Raw genomic sequence first — 24,940 nt, forward strand, 5'->3', positions numbered from 1 at the left:
CGCGAGCCACCATGCTTGGCATTGATAAAACTTTTTCCTATTAAAATAAACATCAGGACCAAAGTGCACATGAATACCAGGAGTCCTTCACAGGCTACTGCCAAGCCCCTGAATTCCTTATCCTGCGCTACTGTTTCTCTCTGGAACAGAGCAATCATTTCTATACTTTTGGATTTGGGATTTCAAGAACAGTAAAGTTAGTAAAACTATTTTTTAAAGGCCAACTCTATTCTGCCAAATTTAAAAAATTTTATCTACTACCATTATAATTTCATAAGGAAAGGGAGATTTCACAAATAATCATGTAGGAAGGACATGATCTCAGAATAAAAGCCATTCCTTCCCATGAAAGGACAACTGGCATTCTTCCACTGAGATACACACACACACACACACACACACACACAACTCACACCCAAGGAAGGCCTATGTTTTTCTGAGTTTGCCAAGAGCCACTGAAAACTTCCTAATGACCAGAATCTCCCTCCACAGAATGTCTACCGTGCTCACAGAGCAGCCGCCCCCTTCTTACAAATACACTCACCTGGACATTTCCACTGGCATCTGCTTGGCTTTAAAACAGAGAAAGAAAAACCAAAGTCAGTATATGGTACCCACATCCATACTACTATAATGGCCAAAACGCCAATTACTTTTGCACTAACCTAGTAGATAGAAAACACTTTTCTCTTTGTTTTACTCCTAGGAAGGTGTGAAGGAACACTCTTTTCAGCTACATTTGACTTCCCAGAAGATTGAATACCCAGAAAAAGAGAGAAAAGGAAGCCAAATATATTCACTCTTTTACAAAAGACAGAAAAGAAAGAGGTATTCTCTTGGTCTTATACCAAGATATTTCCTCAGAAACATGATATCTTGACTATTTTAGCCGGAAGTGATTTTTGTTAGTGAAATATGATGGAAAAAGAGACAATGATACAGGAACCAGATTAGTCAGATAAGCAGGCAGCTCTCTTCCTCTCTCTCTCTCTCTTTTTTTTTTTTTTTTTTGAGACAAAGTCTTGCTCTGTTGCCCAGGCTGGAGTGCAGTGGTGTGATCTGGACTCACTGCAACCTCTGCCTCCCAGGTGCAAGTGATTCTCCTGCCTCAGCCTCCCGAGTAGCTGCAATTACAGGCACCCATCACCACGTCTGGCCAATTTTTTGTATTTTTAGTAGAGGTGGGGGTTTCACCATGTTGTCCCGGCTAGTCTTGAACTCCTGACCTCAAGTGATCCACCTGTCTTGGCCCCCCAAAGTGCTAGAATTACAGGTGTGAGCCACTGTGCCTGACCACCCTCTTTGATTCCAGATAATTACAAAAAGTAAAGGCCAAATCAATCCCTGCGCTTGTAACTCGAAGCTGGCCTGAGATCAACGCCAGGGTGTGATCTATCTTCCTTGACGGGTGGCAGCTTTCCTGACAAAAACCAGGGCCCCTCCTCACCCCATCTGCCCCTCCCATCCTGGGCAGCAGCACCAGAGGCTCCAAAAGAACCTACCTTATCCCACAAAAAAATTTTTGCAAGATTTACTGATGCTCTGCCCTTTTCCTTGAGTCTTGGACAGCTGACTCTGATTCCTGGTTATCAGCAGTTGGTCCTGGCTGCTCAGCCGGGCTTACTTAGCTAACCCCAAGCATAGGGTAGAAGTCACAGCACAACTGCCAGGTTAATTACAAAGCATTCAATGTGTGTGTGCAACATGTGGGTGTTATGCGCATGTATATGTGTCTCCAAGACGCTTGCACCCCACTTTACGCGCATTAGAGGACTAGGTATGGATAAACCTACAGAAATGGCTTCTTCTAACCACACAAAGATGCAATTTCCCCCCAAATTTATCTTTTCTGTTTTGCCCAATGAGGAAAGTAATAGCTTTCATTTTTGCCTAGCTGAATCCAGGGGTCAGAAAAGCACCACGCATCCCTGGCTGGTTTCCTGGCAAGGACGACCAGTCAATATGGAAGGAAAGAACTATGCTCACCCTTGGCTTTCCTCAGAAAATAACATTTGGCCCCAATGATCAAGAGAGCAATGATCACTCCGATGACAACCACTGCAATAAGTCCTTTCTTCCATGGGGCAAGAACGACTGAAAACAAAACAAAACAAAATTTTTTTTTTGTATATAGGCTCTTCCTCTGCCAGGAAGAAATAATATCAGGCTTAAGCAACAAAAGTCAGACTGATTCTCACAGCTCTTGTAACTGGCAGCTTGCCTTAGCATCCATCTACCTCTGAGGGGTTCTGCACTCAGAGCTGGTGCAGAAATGATTGTTTCTGCTACAAATAGAGGTCAGCTGTGGTCCTCAAGGAGGGAACAAACCAGCTTTGCTGGGGTAGACTCTTTTTTTTTTTCTTTTTTGAAACAGGGTCTCACTCTGTCACCCAGGCTAGGGGCTGATGACAGCTCACTGCAGCCTCAACTTCCTGGGCTTGAGTAATCCTCCCACCTCAGCTTCCTGAGTAGCTGGGACTACAGGAGCACACCACCATACTCGGCTATTTTTTGTTGGTTTGATTTTTGAGGCAGAGTCTTGCTCTGTCACCCAGGCTGGAGTGCAGTGGGGCAATCTCTGCTTACTGCAACCTCTGCCTCCTGGGTTCAACTGATTCTCATGTCTCAGCCTCCCGAGTAGCTGGGATTACAGGTATGAGCCACTGCGTCCAGCCTACTTTTGTACTTTTTGTAGAGATGGGGTTTCACCATGTTGCCCAGGCTGGTCTCCAACTCCAGGGCTCAAGTGGAGTAGACTCCTTTTTGGCATGTGTGTTCAGCCCTCTTCCTTTCCAGGAAACCACCCCCACCCACAAAAGTGAGCTCTCCAATCATGTCTGTTCTGCATGACCCAATCCCCTTGGCCACCAGTGGTCTGTGGGTGGATGTTTGACCCAAGATGACTCAATGGTGAGTCTGCCAAGAATTTGTAATTGGAACAATGTGACATTCTCCCAATTCCTTATAATAATCAATTCCTCTTTTTTACTTAATTCGAGTGGGTTTCTGTCACTTGCAACCAAGAGCCTGGAGGACATTAGTCTCCTAGCCTTTAGTCACATGAGCTAAACTCCCCCCAACTCCCTCTTACAAGGGGTGTGTTTTCTGGTCTTGCCCTTGGGAGCCCACGGCACAGCTTGCTGTGGAGACCCTGACTCACCTCTGACTGTCAGTATTTTGCTTCTGGGGACACTGGAGGCGTGGTTGGCTCTGTTGAAGGCTATGCAGTAATACTCTCCCTCCTGTTCCTTGCTAGCCTTCGGCTTGGTCCAAAATGCCTGGGTGGCATTCGAGGTCATTTGATAGAAGGGTTTGCCCTCCTTTTCTCTGTAAAACTTATAGGTGATGGGACCAGATCCTTCATTCACCGCGCATTGCAGCACAATGTCCTCTCCGGACTCCACCACCTTACTTGACAGGATAGAAATCTGGACCTCATCCACCGGGGCTGAAAAGCAGGAAAAGGATTCACACTGAGCAAAGAAAGGCAGAGGAAGAGGAACATGAGACAGCCACTGCTCAACTTTTTTTTTTTCTCTGAGACAGAGTCCCACTCTTGTCACCCAGGCTGGAGTGCAGTGGTATAATCTTGGCTTACTGCAACCTCTGCCTCCTGGGTTCAAGCAAATCTCCTGCCTCAGCCTCCTGAGTAGCTGGAATGACAGGTGCACCCACCAGGCCCAGCTAAATTTTCGGATTTTTGTTGTTGTTGTTGTTGTTGTTGTTTTAGAGATGGGGTTTTGCCCTGTTGGCCAGGCTGGTCTTGAATTCCTGACCTCAAGTGATTTGCCCATCTCGGCCTTCCAAAATGCTGGGATTACAGGCATAAGCCACCATGCCAGGCCACAAACAATCTTGACCCACCGCCTTCTCTAGCTATCGGCCATTTTTTCTCCTTTTTCCTTTATGCTTTGACATCCTTATTTCCCACTTTCTTGTTACCCCTGAAATCTGACTGCACTCTTGTGTAGTCACAATCTTGTGACATTGCACTCTATCTCAAGTTTTGAAGAAACTGGGAAGGTCACTTGATTCCCCAACCAACGTCCCTGAGTCCCCTGCTGATTAAATTCAGTGGTGGATGCTCTTCCTCCAGGCTCCCAGCCTTGGGCTCTCCACACTTCACTGTTGCCCAGGTCTTACTTACTCAGCTTTTTCTGGGCTTCTGGGCTTCCTCGTGACTCTGATTCTCTTCCTTTCTTACCTGGCACCCTTTCTTATTCACTGGTTATTCTTTGTTTTGCCCGGAAGTATGAACATTTTGCAAAATTCAATCCTCAGTTTTCCATCCCCATTCTCCTCCTGGGTGATTTCACCTACACGCTGAGCTTCTGTCTCTGAGCCACTGACACCTAAACCTATGGCTCCAGTCCAGGTTACTTTCCTGAACTCCAAGTCTCCCTTTTCACCTGGGCATTTCCACCTGGAAGCCCAGCCAGCCTCACTCCCTGCAGGTCCAAGCAGAACTTGGCTACTTCCTGTATCCGCTTTTCCTAGCTCCATCCTCAACTACCAAAATTCGGATCCTAAATTGTCTTCCCAAGTAGACTTTCCTTCTAGTGTGAGAGCAGATGGTCAGCAGATGGTATTGTGACTTATGAGTCACTCTGCTATGAGTGCAGGCTGTGGTAAGACAATGGAAGAAGCCAAGCTCCGGGCCTGGGACACCAGTGGGCTCAAATCCCAGTCCCACCACCCACCAGCTATCTGCCCTAAGCCTCAGCTGCGTCATGATAAAATAACGACAATGCTGTTACTGGTCTTCTGTGGTTATTGTGAGTTTCCATTGGAGCAATTTACTATAGTACTTCACACAGGGATGGACACATGGTCAGTAAATGTGAGCCACTGATATTGACCCAGTTTAAACCAACAGCTTTACATGGGCTTCCACATTAGCCTCTAACGAACCATGAGGTCTGAAGTCCCCATGCCTGCTCCCTGACCCAGCCACCAGGTGGATCGGTCCGAGAACTCATTTGCATCCTGTCCTTCCTTCTGTCTTCTGGCTTTTCACTGCATGCAGGACAATTCCCTACTCCTGAGACTGGCACCTGACACCTTTCACACTTAGGCTCAGCCACTTTTTCAGCTCATATCCAGTGATTCTCCATTCCCAACCTCCAGCCTTTGTTTCCAGCCATCTGATTTGGCCACAGTCTTTTTTGTTGTTGCTGTTTTTTGAGATAGAGTCTCACTCTGTCACCCAGGCTGGAGTGCAGTGGCACGATCTTGGCTCACTGCAACCTCCGCCTCTTGGATTCAAGCGATTCTCCCGCCTCAGCCACCTGAGTAGCTGGGACTACAGACACCCACCACCATGCTGGGCTAATTTTTGTATTTTTAGTAGAGGCGGGGTTTCACCATGTTGGCCAAGCTAGTCTCAAACTCCTGGGCTCAAGTGATCCACCTGACTCAGCCTCCCAAAGTGCTGGGATTATAGGCATGAGCCACCGCACCTGGCCACGCACAGTCTTTTGAAGTGCCCCGTGGAACCTTTTGGCTCATGTGTTTGCTGTAAATGTTCAGCCATCTTCAGCCTTCTCTCCCACCCATTCTCAAGCCCTGGCACCTAGCCCAGCTCTTTCACTATGTTTACCCACTTAAGCTAGATGACGTCTGACACACCCTGAATTACTATCACCATCACTATAAGGATATAGTTCATGTGACAACCAAACATGACCGCTAACATTTTTTCTATGCTTATTTGTATTATGATTTAGATGTTTCTCCATCATTTAATTAGGAGAGCTTGTGTTTCTTATTACAGCATTGAAACAAAGACTATGTCTTCTTTTTTGTATGCCTCACACCTTTAGGTGCTTAGTCTATGTTAATGTTAATTTTTTTTTTTTTGAGATGTAGTCTTGCTCTGTTGCCCAGGCTGGAGTGCAGTGGAATGATATTGGCTCACTGCAGCCTCTGCCTCCCAGGTTCAAATGATTCTTGTGCCTCAGCCTCCCGAGTAGCTGGGATTAAAGGTGCCCACCACCACACCCAGCTAATTTTTTGTATTTTTAGTAGAGACAGGATTTCATCATGTTGGCCAGGCTGGTCTCGAATTCCTGATCTCAGGTGATCCGCCCACCTCAGCTTCCCAAAGCACTAGGATTACAGGTGTGAGCTACCTCACCTGGACTATGTTAATGTTAATTGAAAAGGTATGGCTACTATTAGACTATACATGAATAGAAGCAGGAATCCCTCTCTCCTATTCACATCCACCAGCAGCACATGTAGATAGGCAGTTACTAAACAAGAAGGACAAAGAGGAGGAAGCCTTATTAAACTTTTTACAACAGGATGCAAAATATCTAAGACATGCAAGCAATGGCACTCCTGAGGCCTTCTGAGAGGCATGAGATAGAGGCTTAAGGGAAACTGTCCACCGCCAAGACAATAGTATATTTCTCTTGAGTATGATGAGAATCCAAGGCAAATGTTAGTAATTCTCATGAGACCACAGCCTGTAACTCTCACTGCTGCAGATTTCACACAAGACAGGTTGCCCAGCTAGGAGTCACAACAGCAGAGTCCTGATCTACAATTCTCAGAACAGTGTATCTGAAAAGGAGAAAGTGCTAACGGAGTCCACATGCACAACTTCAGTGCTTCCTGCAGTCAGGACATTTTCATGCTTATCATATTTTAGCAGTTTGTTGAAAGGTTCTGGAAAGAGATTACATTGTCCTCATCAATAGCCCCCAAATATTTTCCAGCCTCCTTTACTGAACCTTGGCCCTGCTTTGGTGCATATCTAGTGTATGGACTTTGCATAAGCACCCACTACTTCTCTCTCTCCTTTTTTTTTCAGATGGAGTTTCGCTCTCGTTGCCCAGGCTGGAGTGCAATGGCACATCTTGGCTCAGTGCAACCTCTGCTTCCTGGGTTCAAGAGATTCTCCTGCCTCAGCCTCCCGAGTGGCTGGGATTACATGCGCACGCCACCACACCCAGCTAATTTTTGTATTTCTAGTAGAGATGGAGTTTCACCATGTTGGCCAGGCTGGTCTTGAACTCCTGGCCTCAATGATTCACCGGCCTTGGCCTCCTAAAGTGCTGGGATTACAGGCGTGAGCCACTGCACCTGGCCCCCTATTTCTCTTATTGTCCCCACAGTCCTTGGGCACGAACGAATGCCCCAAGCCCACATGATTTCTTCTCATAGCACAGCAACTTACCTATCACCTTCACCCTCAGAACCTCACTTAAAATTTCGGCGTGGGAATGGCAATTATCCGCAACACACTGGTATTCGACGTCTTCAGTGGGGTTGTCTTTGAATACCGCAGGATCACTTGAGTTCTTGGTACTACTCTCCAAAACTTTACTTGTTTTTAAAAGGCGATAAGAAATAGGCGAAGTTCCACTGATCGATTGGCAACTGACTTCAATGGTCTGTCCTTTTATGACCTCAAACTGGGCATCATAAGAAATCCTGGGCTGGGAGAGCATTTCTAGAACAGAGGGAGAAACAAGCCAAAAGGCACTGAAGGTAAAAGCAAAGCATCCAGCCCAAGAGGTTCCTTCTCCAAAGCCTGAGCTTTGCTTTCTATCCCTGCTGTAATTTCAAATGCCTGCCTGCCTTATTTACCTTTATAGGACACCTATGAGACTGACAGGCTGTGTGTGGGGGGGTGGGGGGGAGGGGGGGGTGGTGAGAAGGGAAAGGGAAAGAGAAGTACAATAAGCAAAACAGAGAATGACAGAAATTCAAGGAAAACATTACATCCCCAGAAATACATGTTTATATTTTACCATATCTCACATGCACATGCACACATAATATACTCTTCTTGTGTTGAGCAAAGACACAGAAAGCATAGAAAAAGTACAAGTAGCCAACAAAATGTGTGTGTATGTGTGGTGTGTGTGTGTGTATTTGAGACAGGGTCTCACTCTGTTACCCAGGCTGGAGTGCAATGGTGCAATCGCTGCTCACTACAATCTCCCAGAATCAAGCAATCCTCCTACCTCAGCCTCCCGAGTAGCTGGGACTATAGGTGCACACCACACCTGGCTAATTCTTTATTTTTTGTAGAGACAGGGTCTCACTATGTGCCCAGACTGGTCTTGAACTCCTGGACTCAAGTGATCCTCCCACATCAGCTGCCCAAAGTGCTGGGATGCTGGGATTATAAGTATGAGCCACCACACCTGACCGAGGAGATATGTGTGTGTGTGTGTGTGTGTGTGTTTTGAGACCGTCACCCAGGCTGGAGTGCAATGGCACAATCTCAGCTCACCACAACCTCCACCTCCTGGGTCCAAGGGATTCTCCTGCCTCAGCCTCCTGAGTAGCTGGGATTACAGGCATGTGCCACCACACCCGGCTAACTTTTGTATTTTTAGTAGAGAGGGGGTTTCACCATGTTGGCCAGGCTGATCTCAAACTCCTGACCTCAGGTGATCCACCCACCTTGGCCTCCCAAAGTGTTGGGATTACAGGTGTGAGCCACCAGGTCCAGCCAATATATACGTTTTTAAATTATTCTCAGACAGTCACGGTGGCTCATGCCTGTAATCCCAGCACTCTGGGAGGCCGAGGTGGGCAGATCACCTGAGGTCGGGACTTCAAGACCAGCCTGACCAACGTAGAGAAACCCCATCTCTACTGAAAATACAAAATTAGCTGGGCATGGTGGCGCATGCCTGTAATCCTAGCTACTCAGGAGGCTGAGGCAGGAGAATCGCTTGAACCCGGGAGGCGGAGGTTGCGGTGAGCCGAGATCATGTCATTGCACTCCAGCCTGGGCAACGAGCAAAACTCCGTCTCAAAAAAAAAAAAAAAAAAAGAAAAAGAAAAAAGAAAAATAAATCTTCTTAGTGCTATAGCCTCTTAACAGATAAGAATTATATTAGGTCATTATTTAGGCATTAGGTTATTTAAACCTTATACAATGAGATTTCCTCCTCCCAAGAACAAAAAATAAAATAAAACGTAATAACACACATTTGTCTCTTGCATTCCTGACTTTTGAGTTAGGTGGTTAGAGCATTAAAAATAGGCTAAAATCCTGGTTCAGTTGAAGCTATAATAAAATCTTAGCTGGATAAAACACAGCCACAGGTTAAATCAAAGGATTGTGACTGAATAATATAGTGACAGTGACAACTTGACTGGAGTTCTATAATCATCCAGAATCTCGCCACCCAAAGTGTGGTCCAGAGACCAACAGCATCCACATCACCAAAATGCTAGTTAGAGATGCAGAACCCGGCCCCATCTGGGCCTAAAATACTGAATCATAACCTGTATTTTAACCAGGTCTTGCATGCACATTCAGGCCTAAGAAGCCCAGCTCCTGGTGGTCAAATACCTACATTCTGTCCACTGGAAGTCTTACCCTTTTGGGTTAGCCAGGATACAGATTTAAAAAATAGAATTTTGATATTCTTGGCCGGGTGTGGTGGCTCACGCCTGTAATCCCAGGACTTTGGGAGGCCGAGGCAGGCAGATCAAGAGGTCAGGAGATCGAGACCATCCTGGCTAACACGATGAAACCCCGTCTCTACTAAAAATACAAAAAAATATTAACCAGGCGTGGTTGCGGGCGCCTGTAGTCTCAGCTACTTGGGAGGCTGAGGCAGGAGAATGGCGTGAACCCAGGAGGCAGAGCTTGCAGTGAGCCCAGATCGTGCCACTGCACTCCAGCCTGGGTGACAGAGTGAGACTGCATCTCAAAAAATAAATAAATAAATAAATAAATACAATAAAAATAAAAATACAAAAATTAGGCAGACATGGTGGCGGGCACCTGTAATCCAAGCTACCTGGGAGGCTGAGGCAGGAGATCGCTTGAACCTAGGACGCAGAGGTTGCAGTGAGCTATCGTGCCAATGCACTCCAGCCTGGGCGACAGAGTGAGACTCTGTCTCAAAAAAAAAAAAAAAAAAAAAAAAGTTTAACATTGACTGAGTAGTGTTTCCTTCCTGACCTCTTGGGTGGGTACTTGCTCCAAGAGGCAGAATCTTGCTAGAATCTTAGCAAGTCAGAGGCCACATCATCATCAGTGAATCAGTGTTCTGAGCAGGAATACCTCCTTGTTTCTTTGGCCTTTTGATTTCATCCTTCTCTCCTTCTAGTTCTTACCCTGCCTGAGTCTGCTCAGACCGGACAGGGCGGCAGCTGCAGATAAATTTCCTTTCTCCCATTCAACCCCGGATGTCCTCTGAGTCAGCAACGATATACTTACCACATACGACTATCTGGACTGTGTTGCTTTTCTTGACCACTTTGTCAATACCTGCAGTGCAGATATACGTCCCACTGTCCCACTTTGAGGCTATCTTGGTGAAATCTTGAGTCTGTGACACAATGGTATCTTCCTTCTGGATGGTGAAGTTGGCTGGAGGTGCTCCTGGGATGGAGCAGGACAGGTTCAGTCTTTCACCTTGGTCCAGACGTGTGAAGGAAGGTTCCAGTTCGGGCTTGGAAAATAGTTCTGAAAAACAGTGAGTGGGAATGGAGCGAGATGTGTCTGGCCACCACCCTAAAGCCCCTTCCTGGAGAGGCCCTTGGCTCAGGTGCTGTTGGCAGAACCAACTTCCAACTTCCAGCAAAAAGTTTTCCTTTGCTTCTCATATACCTAACGATCACCCCAGTAAGGAGCTAGGGTTCATTCTTTGCCTAGGATTCCAATGGCAGGTTTTCCTTTCTTGTTAATCCAATTTATTTCAATGATGAGGATTAGAAAAGTTTTGCAACTTGTGGCTGGGTGTGGTGGCTCACGCCTGTAATCCCAGCACTTTGGGAGGCAGAGGTGGGTGGATCACCCAAGGTCAGGAGACCAGCCTGGGCAACATGGTGAAATCCCATCTCTACTAAAAATATAAAATTAGCCAGCATGGTGGTGGGCGCCTGTAATCCCAGATACTCGGGAGGCTCAGGCAAGAGAATCCCTTGAACCCAGGAGACAGAGCTTGCAGTGAGCCGAGATCGCTCCACTGCACTCCAGCCTGGGCAACAAGAGTGAAACTCCATTTCAAAAAAAGAAACAAAAGAAAAGTTTTGCAGCTTTTAATGCAGCAAATAATGATTCATGCATTCACTCATGTATTTGTTCACTCACTCATTTCACCCCACAAGTATTTATTGCAGGTTCTCTCTGTGGCGGGCCCCTTGCTAGGCACTGAGAGATAGCAGTGAATAAGAAACAGTCTCTGACTTCAAAGCACTTACATTTAGTGGTTGATTCAGATGCATTGTTTGTCACAGAGCCCATAGAAAAAACACTGAACTGGCAGGGCGCGGTGGCTCCCACCTGTAATCCCAGCATTTTGGGAGGCCGAGGTGGGCGGATCACAAGGTCAGGAGTTCAAGACGAGCCTGGCCCACATGGCAAAACCCCGTCTCTACTAAAAATACAAAAATCATCTAGGTGTGGTGATGCGCACCTATAATCCCAGCTACTCAGGAGGCTGAGGCAGCAGAATCGCTTAAACCCGGGAGGCGGAGGTTGCAGTGAGACGAGATCGTGCCACTTCACTCCATCTTGGGCAACAAAAGCAAAACTCCATCTCAAAAAAAAGAAAAAAGACACTGAATCTAGTCTTGGGGAATCATGAAAAGGCCTCTTGGAGAAAGTTATCCAGGGAAAGTGTCTGAGACAGAATGTCTCAGTCCATCTGGGCTTCTACCACAAAATGCTGTAGACTGGTCTATTTATGTCTATGAATTCTTCATAGGCAAAATGGGGTCTTAGGTAGCTCTTTATCCCCAGTAAGTTGCCCAGCATACAGAAAATGCTCAATATGTGTTGAACTGGTACTTTTCTTTAATGAGATAATATAAATTGTATCAGTAAAAAAATACCATGAGCCATCAAAATATAAGTCATGATCAATAATTCAGTAAATTGCTAGCACACATTATAGACCAGCAGGACCCCACGTATATGCCAATATACCAGTTGGGTAGTTGGTAGCCTACCTATGGTGCTGGAGACTGTTGTTGACACTGCACACTCAATGCTTGACACATAGGAGGCTTTTAGTAAATAAGTGAACAAATGAATGAATGAACGTATGAATGCTGACACACGAGAACACCTTCACCGTGCAACCAAGAAGTGCCGACTGTCTCTGTCCCCTGAAACATTGTCATCCAACACTCATTCCTTCATCCAACAAATATGTATTGAATTCCAGTGTGTGCCAGGCACTGTTCTAGGTGTTAAGGATATAGCACTGAACATAATAATGCTCCTGTTCTCAGCGGGTTGCATTCTAGTGGCTGCATACACATAATAAAAAAGAAAGGTAGAGTATATTTTTGGTGCTAAGTACTTTAGAGGGAAATAAAGCCAGGTAAGGAGGGTTAGGAGTCTGAGGGAACTTTCAAGTTCATGGATTTGAAAGCCAAACAGGCCTGAGGGTGACTCTTGTTCTACCCCCTTGGTAACCCTGTAATCCTTGGTTGAGTTACTAACCTCACAGTCTCAGTTTCCACATCCATAAAGTGGGCATTCTTATGCCTATCTCCTAGAATTGTTATGAGCATGAAATGAAAATGTATATAAACCTGGACCAGCCCAGTGGCTCATGCCTATAATCCCAGCACTTTGGGGGGCCGAGGCAGGCAGATCACTTGAGGTCAGGAGTTTGAGACCAGCCTGGACAGCATGGTGAAGCCCCATCCCTACTAAAAATACAAAAAATTAGCAGGGCATGGTGGCGCACACCTGTAATCCCAGCTACTCGGGAGGCTGAGGCAGGAGAATTACTTGAACCTGGGAGGCAGAGGTTGCAGTGAGCCAAGATCGTGCCACTGCACTCCAGCCTGGGCAACAGAGTGACACTTTGTCTCAAAAAAGAAAAAAAAAAAGAAAAGAAAATGTATATAAACCCATCATACAATGTTCAACAAAGGGTAATTGTTGTCATTTCTTTTTTTTTTTTTTTTTTTTTTTTTTGAGACAGAGTCTCACTCTGTGGCCCAGGCTGGAGTTCAGTGGTGTGATCTCAGCTCACCGCAGCCTCTGCCTCCCGGGTTCAAGAGATTCTTGGGCCTCAGCCTCCCAAGTAGGTGAGATCACAGGCATGCTGCCATGCCCAGCTAATTTTTGTATTTTTAGTAGAGATGGGGTTTTATCATATTGGCCAGGCTGGTCTCGAACTCCTGGCCTCAAGTGATCTGCCCACCTTGGCCTCCCAAGTCCTGGGATTACAGATGTGAGCCACCATGCCCAGCCATGTTATCATTATTTTTGAGTTTACTAATGCTTTCTCATTTGTGGCTCTGTCATAGGACCCATGTCTGGGATCTAGCATAGTGTTTGTCACAGGGGATGGAGAAATATAACAGAGTAATGAAAACATTAACCAGTGTTCACAGTCAGTCTGTACAAGTCTCTCAGCTCATGCTTACAGTATGGTTATCTCATTAATCATTATAGTAGTCCTAAAAGGTGAGTGCTGTCATTATCGCCATCTCACAGAGCTGCAGCATGTTCAATAACTCACCCAAGGTCACAGAAGCAGTGAGCAGCAGGGTTGAGTTTTGGTGCCGGAGCCTGTACCCTCAACAAGCACCGTGGACTGTTAACTCGCTCTGCAGTGGCTTCTTCTCATGAGCACCAAAGCCCCACCTGAGCACATTCATTCAGATAAGCAGGGGCAGGAAATCAGCTCTCTTTGGCCATGCTGGATTGCAGCATGGTGGCCTCTTGAGCCCGCCATATGCCAGCACCCTTCCACAGCAGCAGCCCTACCTGTTATGTTGACGACGATGCTGCTGACCTTGGATATGCGGCTGGACTCCACTTTGCACGTGTAGTTGCCATTGTGCTCCACCATGGCCATGACTGAGTACACAGCCTCGTTGCCGTGTCTTCTGTGGGCCACAATCGCCTTGTCCTTCTGAATTATGATTTCTGGAAACTCCTGGGCCAGGTGAGTCACTTGAATGGTGCACTTAATGTGGAGCTGAGCTCCTTCCATGATCATTCCGGTGGGGCTGATGTGGAACTTGGGTGTAGAGAAGGATTCTGCAAGAGAGGAAGACAACCCGGTTGGACTCAGGTGCAAACCTGGGCAAGAGGAACCTCTTCTGCTCTTTTTGCTGCTTCCCCTTTTCAAACTTCTATTGTTCCTAACTAACTTTAAAAATTCAACCTTTCCTCTCTAGAACTTTTGCCTTGGCTGCTTTCATACTCCCTGCCTTCTCACTCACTCTTGCATCTTCAGGCTTCTTCACTGCAATTCTCTGGGTTTCTGAAGCTTCCCAAAGGCCAAACACCTTCTCTAGATCTCGCCTGCGGAATCTTCTTCAGATGACTTCAGAAATAACCACAGTATTTAGAAATGATCTTCCTCCTGCCCACTACGAATTTTCTAGGCTCTTCTCAGCACTTCATGGAAGCTTGGCATTTCAGCATGAAGATACTACAGCCTTCAAAAGTTCAGCTCTGTGAAACGTGCTGCTTCATGGAAATGCATATTTAAATAATCGCATGCCTCCAAAAAGGTGGCTTCTAGTCTTTTCTATTTCATTTTTTAAAATGCTGGCCATCACTCACTAAACTGATTTCATGACTCATGCAGTTTGAAAAACAATTTTTCCTGAGAGTGGGGCCTTACACCTGTAATCCTAACACTTAAGAAGCCCAGGAGTTCTAGAACAGCCTCTGGGCAACATAGTGAGACCCTATCTCTATTAAAAAAGAAAAATAGTTTTAATCAAGTATAGATCAGATACCAACCAGGGCATAGGATCTTCAGGGAAGTAGGGATAGGTCCTAGGCTTTTGTTTCCACTTACAACAAAAAAACAAGCCCAGGGCATAACTGGAATATACACACAGATTCCAACTGTGTAAAATATAGATTAGGGGTATTTTAAAAATGCTAATAGTGAATTTAGAGTAATCAAATACTTTAATATTCATTAGTGATTTTTAACATTATGAAGTCAATTCATAATAAGAAGTTATCATAAAATAATAGCCTGCCTTTTCAAGTAAAAGTAAAAAAGGGGAAGGCATCCTTTACATGCTTTAGGACTCTCAAATTTTAGGTCTTCTGGGGAACCTTAATAATAGCTGAAGGGTGTTTTTCTTTCACCCAAATCAACTCCAGATGCACCAGATATTTAAATGCAGGGGAAAACAAAATGAAACCACAGCACCGGAATAGAAAACATGGGTGTGTTTTTTTCCTTTAATAATCTTGACATGTGGAAGACCTTTAAGTATGAATCACAACACTGAGACGCCATAAAGAAACAAAACAGGTAAATTTGACTAAATGAAGATTAAAAACTTCAGCATGGAAAACTTATCATAAAACTCAAAGAAAAATGACAAACTAGAGAAAATACTTGCATAATATCACTGACAAATAGCTAATTAATTTATAAAAGGCTCAGCTGGGGGCAGTGGCTCACGCCTGCAACTCCAGCAGTTTGGGAGGCTGAGGCAGGAGAACTGCCTGAGCTAAGGAGTTTAAGACCAGCCTGGGAAACATGGTGAGACCCTCCATCTCAAAAAACATATTATAAAATATTTTTTAAAATAAAATAAAGGGGTCAGGCGCGGTGGTCCACACCTGTAATCCCAGCACTTTGAGAGGCTGAGGTGGGTGGATCACGAGGTCAGGAGTTTAAGACCAGCCTGGCCAAGATGGTGAAACCCCGTCTCTACTAAAAATACAAAAATCAGCTGGGCAAGGTGGCAGCCCCCTGTAATGCCAGATACTCGGGAGGCTGAGGCAGGAGAATCACTTGAACCTGGAGGGCAGAGAGAGGTTGCAGTGAGCCAAGATGGTGCCACTGCACTCCAGCCTGGGCGACAGAGTGAGACTCCATCTCAAAAATAAATAAATAAAAAAAAATAAAATAAAGGGCTTGAACAAATCCAACCAGGAACAATAAAAATGACTTTAGTCAAATTTACCTATCTTGTTTCTTTATGGCACCAGAGTTTTGTGATTCACAATAAAAATGACAAGGTGTATATGAATAGGCGGTTTATGGGAAAAAAATGTAATAGATGAATAAACAAACTCAACCTCACTAAAAACTAAAGAAATACAAATCACCACAACAATGATATATATCACTATACCTCAACTAGATTGTCAAAAATAATAAAACATTTAAATACTCTGTTAGGACCAGGCACAGTGGCTCACGCCTGCAATCCTAGCACTTTGGGAGGCCAAGATGGGAGGATCACTTGAGGCCAGGAGTTCGAGAACAGCCTGGTCAATATAGCAAGACCCTAATCTCTATTTAAAAAAGAAAGAAAGAAAGAAAGACTCTGTTGGTAAGGATGTGGGAAAACAAACACTAGCATCACTTCTGATGAAAATGTTCAACCATCTTGAAGAGCACTTTGGCAATATCTAGCACTTTGGCTATATCGAGCCAGGCACAGTCGGCCAAACCTTTTATAAATTAAAGGAATTAGCTCTTTGTCAAAAGTACTATGCAAATATTTTCTCCAGTTTGTCATTTGTCTTTTTATTTTACGATAAGTTTTTCATGCTGAAGTTTTTATTGTTGTTTTGAGATGGAGTCTCACTCAGTCACCCAGGCTGGAATACAGTGACACGGTGGCTCACTGCAACCTCCACCTCCCAGGTTCAAGTGATCCTCCTGCCTCAGCCTCCAGAGTAGCTGGGACTACAGGTGCCCACCACCACGCTTGGCTAATTTTTGTATTTTTAGTAGAGATGGGGTTTCACCATGCTGGCCAGGCTGGTCTCAAACTCCTGACTTCAGGTGATCCGTCTGCCTCGGCCTCCCAAAGTACTGGGATTACAGATGTGAGCCACCACGCCTAGCCTCATGCTGAAGTTTTTAACTGAAAATGCACAGGCCGGGTGTGGTGGCTCACGCCTGTAATCCCAGCACTTTGGGAGGCTGAGGCAGGCGGATGACCTGAGGTCGGGAGTCAAGACCAGCCTGACCAACATGGAGAAACCCCATCTCTACTAAAAATACAAAATTAGCCGGGCGTGGTAGCACATGCCTGTAATCCCAGCTACTTGGGAGGCTGAGGCAGGACAATTGCTTGAACCCGGGAGGCGGAGGTTGCGGTGAGCTGAGATTGCGCCACTGCACTCCAGCCTGGGCAACAAGAGCGAAACTCTGTTTCAAAAAAATACATAAATAAATAAATAAGAAAATGCACAAAACATCTGATTCAACAATTTGACTGCTAAGAATTAACCACATAAATAATAATAGTAAAACACTTGCCAAAGTACACAAGTTACAAGTACAAATATCTATACTGCAGGATTGTTGTAATAGCAAAAACTGAGAAAAATACCTAAATATCCATCAACAGAAGATGAGGTAAATCACTCGAACCCAGGAATTTGAGGGTTGCAGAGATGGCCCATCCCTACAGTCGAGTTCTGAGTTCTAAAATGAGATAGATCTATATTTCTTCATATGGACAAAAGTCCATAAGATTTTGTCTAGTTTTTAAAAAGCTGTAAAATAGTGTGATAGGTCCCCATCTTTTGTAAAAACAAAAGATGTTTTTTGGGCGCCTGTAGTCCCAGCTACTCGGAGAGGCTGAGGCAGGAGAATGGCGTGAACCCGGGAGGCGGAGGTTGCAGTGAGCCGAGATCGCGCCACTGCACTCCAGCCTGGGTGACAGAGCGAGACTCCGTCTCAAAAAAAAAAAAAAAAAAAAAAAAGATGTTTTTTGTTTTTTCTGTGTGTGTGTGTGTGTGTGTGTGTGGCTGGGTATGTGTATGATATGTAAATATATGTAGAAAAAGTCTAGAGGATCATGTATGATTTTCTCTAAGTAGAGGCATTATGAATGATTGTCACTTTATATACATACTTTATATCCTGCTCTTGTGTCTGAAAATTCTACCCAGAGCGCACATGATTTTATAATCAGATAATAGAACATACAGACACACATACACACAATGGGCAGGATAAAGTGGGATGCCAAGAGAAGGGGACCATTTATGACAAACTAAGTTTCCTACTTTGGAAATATTTGCAAATATCTACATGGGTGTGCCTTCCCCTGACTTCTCCCGGCTTGGCAAATGAGACCGGGTCCTGGGAGTGGCTGACTACCTGTCCTAGAGCCCTGTATGTCCTGGACACTCCCCAGCTTCCCTCTGCTGTTGCCTCCTTCTCTCCTGGGAGCATTTCCCAGGCCACCTCATTTGTTTGCTGTTTGTCTAACACAAATCTACGTTGAACAACAGGAGGCCAAGGCTGAGGACCTGGCCCCTCTTTCCTCCCGATCCCCTCCAAAACCAACTTCCTGGTGTCTGACCCTTGATGGCTTAAAGCAGTGGCTTCCAAACTACAGATCACATAATGCATCAGTGTAGTGCATCATGGCCAGTGTTTAAAGACTGAAATAGGCTGGGCACGGTGACTCACGCCTGTAATCCTAGCACTTTAGGAGGCCGAGGTGGGTGGATCATCTGAGGTTAGGAGTTTGAGACCAGCCTGGCCAACATGGTAAAACCCTGTCTGTACTAAAAATACAAATTTAGCCAGGCACGGTGGCATGCCCCTGTAATCCCAGCTACCCAGGAGGCTGAGGCAGGAGAATCGCTTGAACCTGGGAGGCGGAGGTTGCAGTGAGCTGAAATCATGCCACTGCACTCCAGCTCAGGCAACAGAGCAAGACCCTGTCTCAAAAACACACACAAGGTTGAGTGTGGTGGCTCACGCCTGTAATCCCAGCAGTTTGGGAGGCCAAGGCGGGTGGACCGCCTGACGTCAGAAATTTGAGACCAGCCTGGCCAACATGGCGAAACCCCATCTCTACTAAAAATACAAAAATTAGTCAGGCGTGGTGGTGCACGCCTGTAATCCCAGCTACTCTGGTGGCTGAGGCATAAGAATCGCTTGAACCCGGGAGGCAGAGGCTGCACTGAGCCGAGATCGCGCCACTGCACTCTAGCCTGGGCGACAGAGTGAGACTCTGTCTCAAAAAAAAAAAAAAAAAAAAGACAAAAATCCAAGCCAAACAAACAAAAAGCATCATGTATATTAAGAGTAAAGTGTTAAAAAAAAAAAAAAAAGAGTAAAGTGTTGTTGGTGAAACTCTTGTTTGAAAAATTGTATGCAATTTAGCTGTATCACAGTCAAAAAAGCTTGAAAAATACTGGCTTAAAATGATTAAGAACAGGTCTTAAGTCCTGAGAACAGCAGCCCCTTCCCAGTTCTGGGTCCTTTCTCCCCATACCAAACCAGAAACCACAAAGAACGATGAGAAAGGGAGCAGGACGCTGACCCGTCACGGTGACCAGTTCACTCTTGGTAGATTCTGAGGTCTGCACATGGATCCCAGAAACGATCCTAGCTTGACATCGGAAGGATAAAACGTGGTCCTGTTCCTCAATGGTGAATTCCAGCATCACAAAATTCTGGTCCCGAGAAGTCTTCTCTCTTTTTTGCTTGGCCGTTTTTTTATTTAGTTCAAGTTTTTCAATTGTGAAGTGTATTGGGGCCTTTTCCTCTGGGACAGAACAGTTGACTCTCACGACCCCGCCTTGGATGGCCTCTTTCTTGTCCAGTGTCACCCTGGGACTGGGCACTCCTATGGGGAAAGAGAAAGTCTGTCAGTATCAGACTGATTGAAAGACACAAGCCTCCCTCCACTAAGTGACTGTAGTTGACCCATGAGAGGGCTCTTTTTTGTTCTCTGAATACCCAGTGCGACCTACCAGGTAATAACTGAACAGGTATGTGCCCAGCACAGTACTAGGTACTTTGAAAAATGTAAAATCTGGAGGCCGAGGTGGGTGGATCTCTTGAGCCCAGGAGTTTGAGACCAGCCTGGGCAACACGGTGAAATGCTATCTCTACAAAAAAAAATTAAAAATTAGCCAGGGGTAGTTAGTGGTGCACACTGGTAGTCCCAGCTACTTGGGAGGCTGAGGTGGGAGAATCGCTTGAGCCCAGGAGGTTGAGGCGGCAGTGAGCAGTGATCCCACCACTGCACTCCAGCCTGGGCAACAGAGACCCTGTCTCAAAAAAGAGAAGAAAAGAAAGGAAAAAATATAAAATATGCTCAATGGGAGCTAAGCTATGAGGAAACAAAGGCATAAGAATGATACAATGGACTTTGGGGACTCAGGGGAAAGAGTGGGAGGGGGCGAGGGATAAAAGACTACACAATGGGTACGGTGTACACTGCTCGGGTGATGGGTGCACCAAAAGCACAGAAATCACCACTAATGCCATGCGAAGTGACTTACACCTGTAATCCCAACACTTTGGGAGGCTGAGGCAGGTGGATCACCTGAGGTCAGGAGTTTGAGACCAGCCTGGCCAACATGGCAAATCCCCGTCTCTACTAAAAATACAAAAAATTAGCCGGGCATAGTGGCAGGTGCCTGTAATCCCAGCTACTTGGGAGGCTGAGGCAGGAGAATTGCTTGAACTCCGAAGGCAGAGGTTGCAGTGAGCTGAGATCGCGCCACTGCACTCCAGCCTGGGCAACAGAGTGAGACTCTTGTCTCAAAAAAATAATAATAAAATAAATAAATCAAAAAATAAATAAATTAAAAAAATAAAATATGGTCAAGATGTACTTGGTGTTTTCAATGGTTTATAATCCTATTGGGAAGATGACACAATCAGATTCCCAACAGATGATGCTTAGAGGGGAAAGGTAGCCAGCATTTGTCAGTGTCACTGTGATTGTTGTTACCCTTTATTGAATGCAGCCACAGGCTAGGACTGACTTTAATTTATTCCATGAACATTTACTGAATGCCTACGATGAGCCAGATTCATTGTTCAAGATATAAGAATAAACCAAACACCATCTGTGTCTTTACAATTTCACTATCCAGAAGAGCAGATAGATGTGTAAGAAAGGATGGCAATACTGAGTGAAATAGGATATTTGTGGACCGGGCATGGTGGCTCACAGCTGTAATCCCAACACTCTGGGAGGCCAAGGTGGGTAAATCACTTGAAGTTAGGAGTTCGAGACCAGCCTGGCCAACATGGTAAAACCCCGTCTTTACTAAAAATACAAGAAATCAGCCAGGCACAGTGGCGCGTGCCTGTAATCCCAGTTTCTTGGGAGGCTGAGACAGGAGAATCGCTTGAACCCACGAGACAGAGGTTGCAGTGAGCCAAGGTGGCGCCGTTGCACTTTAGCCTGGGCGACAGAGGAAGACTCTGTCTCAAAATAAATAAATAAATTTCCATTTATTGGGAACTCACTAGGTGCTGGAAATTTTGCTAAGCACTCTCCCCACATGACACCTTTTAACCCTCTCAATAATTGCCTGAACTGGGTATCGTTGTTATCTTCCTTTTACTGGTGAGGATTTTGAAGTTTAGAGCTGTTAAGGGACTTGCCCAGATTGAAACCCAGGCAGAGTGACTGCAGAACACAGTGTCTTAACAACTGCTGTGGCCTTTATACACACAAATACCACTGAATGTAGAGAGAGCATCAGAGCTGTACTGAATGGCACCCTGGGGTAGATCAATTTTGTTCTGGAAAGAGAAGACATCATTGAGTTGAGTCTTGAAGAAGAAATTTTAATTTATGAGATGAGATGAAGAAGCATTTTGGGAGGCCAAGGCAGGTGGATCACTTGAGGTCAGGAGTTTGAGACCAGCCTGACCAACACAGTGAAACCCCATCTCTACTAAAAATACAAAATTAGCCAGGCGTGGTGGCGCACACCTGTAATTCCAACTACTTGGGGGGCTGAGGCAGAAGAATCACTTGAACCTGGGAGGCAGAGGTTGCAGTGAGCCAAGATCACACCACTGCACTCCAGACTGGATGACAGAGTGAGACTCCATCAGAGGGAGGAAGGAAGGAAGGAAGGAAGGAAGGAAGGAAGGAAGGAAGGAAGGAAGGGAGGGAGGGAGGGAGGGAGGGAGGGAGGGAGGGAGGGAGGGAGGGAGGGAGGGCCCAGCCTGAAGGAAGGAAGGAAGGAAGGAAGGAAGGAAGGAAGGAAGGAAGGAAGGGAGGGAGGGCCCGGCCTATTGGGAATATGTCTAGTGCTTACATTTTCAGGTAAGGAAAATGCCAGGCAGATGAATGAGAGGGTGATGGGTGGAGAGTTAAGTCCAGTGTCACTATTCATTCACAGCTGTTATTCACGCCACTGTGAGTTATGCTCCATCTGCTTGCCTGTGCTCAGTTCCAAGGACTCACCTTCCACCAACAGCTGGTACTCTGATGTGGTTTTCTCTTTGTTGTTCACAATCACAGTACATTTGTATGTCCCTGAGTCATAGATCCGGACCTCAGGAATAAAATAACTCTCTGTGCTCTTCATGGAGGAGATGTTGTAAAACAGCACGTCATCCTTATAGAACAGCATCTGGTGCTGAGGCTTGACGTGAGAGGTGGTGCTGACATCCGCGAAGCACTGCAGGGTCAGGTTCTTCCCATTTTGCACCGTCCAGTCCGGCAGGCTCTTCATGTCGACACTGTTGATTGTGAAAGCTAAATGCAAAGGGAAGGAAGGCAGACATACCTGTTATCTCAGAAACAACATCATCCCGTTGACCTTCACCACATCAGATGTGGTCTTATCCCATCTTATGCAGTATTGAGTCCAGGGGTCCTATATGCCTACAGGGCCAGGCTGATAGTAACTGTGCATAGTGGCTCAAGCAGGAGGCAGTTGGTACTAAGCTGCAACTTTTCCCACCAAGGCAACGGAACAGAGTATGACAAAGATGTGGAGCTAGGCATGGTGGCTCACGCCTATAATCCCAGCACTTTGGGAGACCAAGATGGGTGGATCACCTGAGGTCAGCAGTTAGAGACCAGCCTGGCCAACATGGTGAAACCCCCTCTCTACTAAAAATACAAAAATTAGCCAGGTGTGGTGGTGCAGGCCTGTAATCCTAGCTACTTGAGAGGCTGAGGCACAAGAATCACTTGAACCTGGGAGGCGGGGGTTGCAGTGAGGTGAGATCACACCACTGCACTCCAGCCTGGGCGACAGAGTGAGACTCTGTCTCAAAAGAAAGAAAGAAAAAAAAAGATGTAGGCATCCTGTAAGCTGCCACATCTTGGCCCCTGGAGGGAGTATAGGATTCAAGCAATCAAGTGTTCAAGTCCTGGCTCATCATTTACTGTGTGAACCTGGGCAGCTAACCTCTCTGAGCTCAGTGTCCTTACGTGTAGGATGGGGTAATCATATCTCATTAGGTCTTTGCAGGAAATGTACAGGAGAACAGCCAGAACGTCTCCTGTACAGTGCCCGATATACATTAAGTGCTTAATAAATGACCGCTACCTCCATTCCGAAACCAGATGGTCGTGCCCAGGCCCTCCTTCTCCACCCAGGCCTTACCGAATTAGCACAGTTCCAGCTGGCATTTTCTATCTGATGGGCTCTGAGGTTTCACCAGATGGTGAGGACTTGAAACCAATTTTTAGCCTGCTACTTGCATTTTCAGCCTCACCTGCTACCAAGAAGCAAAGACTACAGATTCCCCTCTGCCAACGACAGGAATCTCCAGTCAAGACCCAAAACAACCACAGTGCTCAACCAGCTATCCAATCTCTGCTAGGAACTAGGCTCTGGGTCAACTGGCCAATTGTGTCATTTCTGGCTGAAGTCCCCAGAACAGAATTGGCTTATATCCAGTAACCATAGGCTGTCAATAGAATTCAGCTAACTACAGATCACATATTGAGGCTCATTCACAGCAGCAGGCTGATGGAAGGGTGGATTGCTTAAAACTGGGTGCTTTCTAGCTATTGCCATGTTTTTGTCAGTTGGTTGGTTGTGGGCCACTGCCCTGAAAATTTTCCAGGCTAGAAGATCCTGAACCATGCCCATGGGTCAGGACTTGTGTCCAAACTTCAGAGCAGACCAGGGTGGCCTGCTTTTTGGAGATCATCCTGGCAATGCCTGTAGGTGCTTCTGCAGCCCACCTGTGGTCCTAGCTATACCCCTTGACATATCTCAAAGCACTCACTACCTTCCCTGTGGTTCTCTTTTCCAAGCACATGAATCTGGGTTTAATCAGCACCACAAAATATTCACTCTCCAAATTCCTGTCAGAAAACAACTTCAAACATCTCATGTTCTATACATGGCTTAAAAAATATGGATGAAGCTAGGTGCAGTGGCTCATGCCTGTAATCCCAGAATTTTGGGAGGCCGAGGCAGGAGGATCGCTTGAGCCCAGAAGTTTGAGACCAGCTTGGGCAACATGGCAAAACCATGACTCTACAAAAATACAAAAAAATCAGCCGGGCATGGTGGCATGTATCTGTAGTCCCAGCTACTCAGGAGGCTGAGGTGGGAGGATCACCTGAGCCTGGGAGGTAGAGGCTGAAGTGAGCCATGATCATGCCAGTGCACTCCAGCCTAGGTGACAGAGTGAGATCCTGTCTCAAAAAAAAAAGAAAAGAGGCCAGGCGCAGTGGCTCACGGCTGTAATCCCAGCACTTTGAGAGGCCAAGGTGGGTGAATCACCTGAGGTCAGGAGTTTGAGACCAGCCTGACCAACATGGTGAAACCCTGTCTCTACTAAAAATACAAAATTAGCTGGGTGTGGTGGCATGCCTGTAATCCCAGCTACTTAGGCTGAGGCAGGAGAGTCGCTTGAGCCCGGGAGGCAGAGGTTGCAGTGAGCTGAGATCGCACCATTGCACTCCAGCCTGGGCAACAAGAGGGAAACTCCATCTAAAAAAAATTAAATAAATAAAAAAAAAAAGAAAAAGTAATTGATCAATAGGGGATTTGGAAAAAAATGTACTGAAAGCCCATGACCATAAAACCAGGTGTTTTTCCCAAATCCCTACACGTGCCCCCAGAAATTTCTACCATGCCCATTCTCAAGGAAGCTACCTATCCAGCATTTGGACCTGGGATTGAAAGTAACTATGTCTGGTATGCTTTCTTAGCCCCCCATCTATCTCCATGAAGTATGAATAATGCGATCATGGAATTTTTTAAAATTTTTGAGTGAATGGAGCAGCCAAATGTTAAAAACTCTCA

General features: G+C 45.8%; 1 protein-coding gene across 6 annotated transcripts in view; it reads right to left on the reverse strand.

Annotated features, from left to right (window-relative positions):
* The window catches only part of PECAM1 (platelet and endothelial cell adhesion molecule 1), a 91,876-nt gene that overhangs the window by 32,332 nt on the left and 34,604 nt on the right, over window positions 1-24,940 (reverse strand). For 3 of the 6 annotated variants that reach the window (XM_055257197.2, XM_063629351.1, XM_055257196.2), the window contains 8 exons: window positions 22,129-22,422; window positions 19,231-19,536; window positions 13,715-13,990; window positions 10,199-10,447; window positions 7,184-7,459; window positions 3,161-3,448; window positions 1,987-2,094; window positions 545-572 (listed from right to left, as the gene is read on the reverse strand). In XM_055257197.2, coding sequence (XP_055113172.2) covers window positions 545-572; window positions 1,987-2,094; window positions 3,161-3,448; window positions 7,184-7,459; window positions 10,199-10,447; window positions 13,715-13,990; window positions 19,231-19,536; window positions 22,129-22,422 — 1,825 coding nt within the window. The remainder of the gene's footprint in view (window positions 1-544; window positions 573-1,986; window positions 2,095-3,160; window positions 3,449-7,183; window positions 7,460-10,198; window positions 10,448-13,714; window positions 13,991-19,230; window positions 19,537-22,128; window positions 22,423-24,940) is intronic. The other 3 variants (XM_063629353.1, XM_063629352.1, XM_055257200.2) reach the window with 2 other exon arrangements.

This window comes from Symphalangus syndactylus, chromosome 20 (genome assembly GCF_028878055.3).
Source record: "Symphalangus syndactylus isolate Jambi chromosome 20, NHGRI_mSymSyn1-v2.1_pri, whole genome shotgun sequence".
Taxonomy (NCBI): domain Eukaryota; kingdom Metazoa; phylum Chordata; class Mammalia; order Primates; family Hylobatidae; genus Symphalangus; species Symphalangus syndactylus.